We start from the raw sequence: 4184 nt of genomic DNA, 5'->3' as shown, positions 1-4184 counted from the left end.
GGGGGGGGGGGGGGTATTTTCACTGATTTGGAGAACCCGAACTTGTTGGAGTTTTTAATCGACCCAGGTGAGTTTTAACGTACATAATGCTCGCCATTTATTTTCCCACATTTGCACATCTATTTTATTTATCAAAACATGCATGTTTGCAACTCTCACGAAAGCATATTTTCTGCTGCACTTGAACTCTAGCATTTGTGAAAAACTTTGTACTTAACATGATAACGAAAGTGAGACTTGTAAACATGCATGTAAAATACGGACAAGATTAATTGTATCATATGCCATGGTACACCGGTACGTCCGGGATAACGGCCATAGGTTTACTATATATATTAACTTTATGGTCAAATGTGTGTGTTGATATATGGGTCTTAGATCCAATGGTTGTTTTGTGACTAGCACAGCCTTAATGGACACTCACAAAAGGACGGACATCATTAGTGGTGTGGGCCACCCGAGGTCAGACTCGGTCGTGCCACTAGTGTTATGTATAGGCGTACAATATCTGGGGCATCGATGTTGCATTAATGGTCCCTCGGGACAGCGTCAACCCTGCTGAGAAGGAATAAAATATCGGGTAAACTATACTGTTGAACTATCACTGTTACTCATGATTATAAGCATGTATTATATCTATATCATCTATAAATAATTGTCATGACTAAACTATTGCATTCTTTATCAAAAGGAGTTCACCACTAAAATGGCATGGGTATTGTATGCATTAATCTTCATTAAGTCTTTAGACTTACTCCCTTACTTTTATGTTTTCCTCCCACTATACATAATTGTGCGGTATAACTAGCCTAGAGGAGGATACCTACGGACCCAACTTGGGTGATTGCTCCGGACTTGATCTGAGTAGTTTTTGAAGACATGGACCTTGTTTGACTGATGTCCATGTGGGATGATGAAGGGACGACGCGGGAGGCGATGATCGAGATTATCATCTCTTTGGCATTACTTAAACTTAGGATTTGATCTTATCTTATTTTAAGACAATGATTTGGTTCTGTAACTTATTTTGTGATGATCGGTCTTTGACCAATACATTTGATGACCTATTTATATTATGATGCTTTATCGTTACTCTGGTGATTGTATGTGTGGAATATAGTTGTTACTTTCTGTCTCTATAGTTTAAAAGTCTTCTGCGGAATGCTCTCGAATATGAGAGGTTATGATCCCTGAGTCTAGTCCCGTGAGAGATAGGGCTGGGAGACGAACCATGGGGTTAATTACTAGATAGTTAAGTTGAGTATTAATAGTGTCAAATCAACCTAAAAAAAAAAAAAAAAAAGAGTAGAGTTGAGAAGAGTTGGGAAGAATTGCCTGCACAAACAATTTTTACTCAAATCGCTGACCATTCATGCAAATAATTATTATTATTTTGAATCTATCCCCATTGTTTTCCTTGACTAAACATAGACATATATGTGATCATAAACTGGTCTCGTATTCGATGAGGAAAGAGCATACGCACTCACTGACGTGAGGCGTTAATTGTCTCACGTGATAATTCCGCATCAAGTCATCTTTCTCTTTTGAATAAACGCTTTAATTTTTTTATTTTCTGTATGTTCAAACAAGTCAACACGACAACCCTCAATATGATATAAGCTCTTACGTCAAAGGATGGATTTCTCTCCACATATGTAGAGCTGCGTGCAGGGCCCCTTATCCCACATATACACCTTATCTTCTTCACAGACATTTTCACAAACATGGAAGACATGTTGTTATACTCATCCCTCTCTCTTCTCGTCCTCGCTGTTGCTTTCAAGCTCATCATCCATCTTCAAACAACAACACCCAAACACCTCCCTCCCAGCCCACCTTCTCTCCCAATTCTGGGTCATCTTCATCTCGTCAAAAAGCCCCTCCACCGGACTTTCCACAGCCTCTCGCAAAAATACGGCCAGATTTTCTCCCTCCGATTTGGTTCCCAACTGGTGGTTATCATATCGTCCCCATCCGCAGTCGAGGAATGCTTCACCAAGAACGACATCGTCTTAGCCAACCGTCCTCCCTCCCTCATCGGCAAGATTCTCGGCTACAACCAGACCACCGTGATAGCAGCCCCCTACGGCGATCACGGGCGCAACCTTCGCCGCATCTGCGCACTCGAGATCTTCTCAACCACCCGCCTCAACATGTTCATGGGCATCCGAAGGGACGAGATCAAACGCTTGCTGCGCAAACTCGGACGCAACTCGTCCCAAGATTTCACCAAGGTGGAGCTGAAATCAATGTTCTCGGAGTTCACCTTTAACATCATAATGAGAATGGTGGCTGGGAAGCGGTACTACGGATACGGGGAGGACGTGAATGACGAGGAAAAGGCAAGGCAGATTAGGGAGATAATAAGCGAGGCTTTCGCAAATGGAGGGGCGTCGAATCTTCAAGAATTCGTGCCCCTGATGCGGTGGATTGATCACGGTGGTTTAGAGAAGAGGCTGATGAGGCTTGCTAAGAGGATGGATGCCTTCTTGCAAGGCCTTATTGATGAGAAGAAGGGTAACGAAGAGGGAAACACTATGATCCACCATCTACTTTATTTGCAGAAATCACAGCCGGAATACTATACGGACCAGATTATCAAAGGCCTTATCATGGTAAGTCTTCCAAGATAAATGGTGTTAAATGTCAATTATTACCAATTTTTTTATATATTAATGTGACAGTTTATTGTTAATAGTTTTGCTTACTTTATTAATTCTTTTAATTATTATAAATGATAAAAAAAAATTATAAATGAATTTCTAATAAAAGTTGTAATATATCTAAATAGTTTCATTTTTTAGATTTTATTATTATTATTATGGTGGTATAACAAGTCGACAAAATAGATATACGGACTATGCGAAAATAGATATGGCCCGTCATCCAATCGCTAGTGGGAAACGTGGCCTGATGCATACAACTTGCATGTGTGCATGTCTACCTAGCTAGTACAGAGTGTCGGCAGTGACATTGAATGAGTTCAACATCTTATGAAGTGTTTTCATAAAATCTTGCTCAATTCTACGTGCTCCCAATAATCAGTGCATTTTTTACTTTCAAACTCTAGTACTAATTAATTGATATGGAGCAGGTCTTGCTACTTGCCGGGACGGACACATCAGCTGTGACATTAGAGTGGGCCATGTCCAATTTGCTTAACCATCCTGACATATTGAAGAAAGTTAGAGCTGAGTTGGACAGTCAAGTTGGAAAGGAGAATTTGTTAGACGAACCAGATGTGTCTAAACTACATTACCTTCAAAGCATAATTTCCGAGACCCTTCGATTGTACCCGGCGCTTCCATTGTTAGTACCCCATATGTCATCTGATGATTGCACTGTGGGAGGATACGATGTTCCACGTAATACGATGTTATTGGTGAATGCATGGGCCATACATAGAGACTCCAAGGTGTGGGATGACGCAACCAGTTTTAAGCCTGAGAGATTTGAGCACGGCAAGGTTGATTCGCACAAGTTGTTGCCATTTGGGTTGGGAAGGATGGCATGTCCTGGGGCAGGACTCGCCCAACGGACATTGGGGTTGGCTTTGGGGTCATTGATTCAGTGTTTTGAGTGGGAGAGGGTTGGCGAGGAAGAAGTAGACATGACCGAAGGCAATGGAGTCAGCATGCCCAAAGCTGTGGCACTGGAGGCCATGTGTAAGACACGTCCCATTATGAATAACCTCCTTTCCGAGTAGATTTTGTTTGAATTAACATTGTCCTAGAGTTTTTTTTTTTTTTAATAGAAAAAAAAAAAAGGAAAAAAGAATGTCTTAAATTTTTTTAATAGAATAAAGAAAGAAAGAAAGAAAAAAAGTCCTAGAGTTTTGAGTGGATAGCGTTGAAAAATATTTTAGGTATGTGTTCATTACTTAGTAAGCTTCATATTAACGAAAAAGTGGATGCTGATGATTCACCATTAACGTCCACTTTATCACCCCTAATGCCCTAACAAGTAAAAAAAATAAAATGATTTTCTTGGATGAGTATGTGAAAGAAAGTAAAATATATTTGAAATTGGTCGAATGATTTCAGCCAATGTATTCATTTCAATATATAAAGAGTAAAAGTTATATGATAATCACAAAGATGTAGCTGTTACTTTAGCGAAAGTTGATAGACTTTGAATGCTCAAGGAGATTCGTTGGATTCTTTATCATGCTATCGAGTAGT

The 4184-nt window shown here is 40.1% G+C and overlaps 1 protein-coding gene across 1 annotated transcript; it reads left to right on the top strand.

Annotated features, from left to right (window-relative positions):
• Window positions 1–1624: 1624 nt before the first annotated feature.
• On the top strand, window positions 1625–3721 carry LOC132162020 (cytochrome P450 81E8-like). The gene is made up of 2 exons (XM_059572264.2): window positions 1625–2618; window positions 3098–3721. The coding sequence occupies exons 1-2, from the start codon at window positions 1728–1730 to the stop codon at window positions 3707–3709; spliced, it is 1503 nt and encodes a 500-aa protein (XP_059428247.2). The 5' UTR covers window positions 1625–1727; the 3' UTR covers window positions 3710–3721.
• Window positions 3722–4184: the final 463 nt, after the last annotated feature.

Source organism: Corylus avellana, chromosome 10 (assembly GCF_965113065.1).
Source record: "Corylus avellana chromosome 10, dhCorAvel1.hap1.2, whole genome shotgun sequence".
Lineage (NCBI taxonomy): Eukaryota > Viridiplantae > Streptophyta > Magnoliopsida > Fagales > Betulaceae > Corylus > Corylus avellana.
This window is presented reverse-complemented; position numbering and strand designations above follow the sequence as displayed.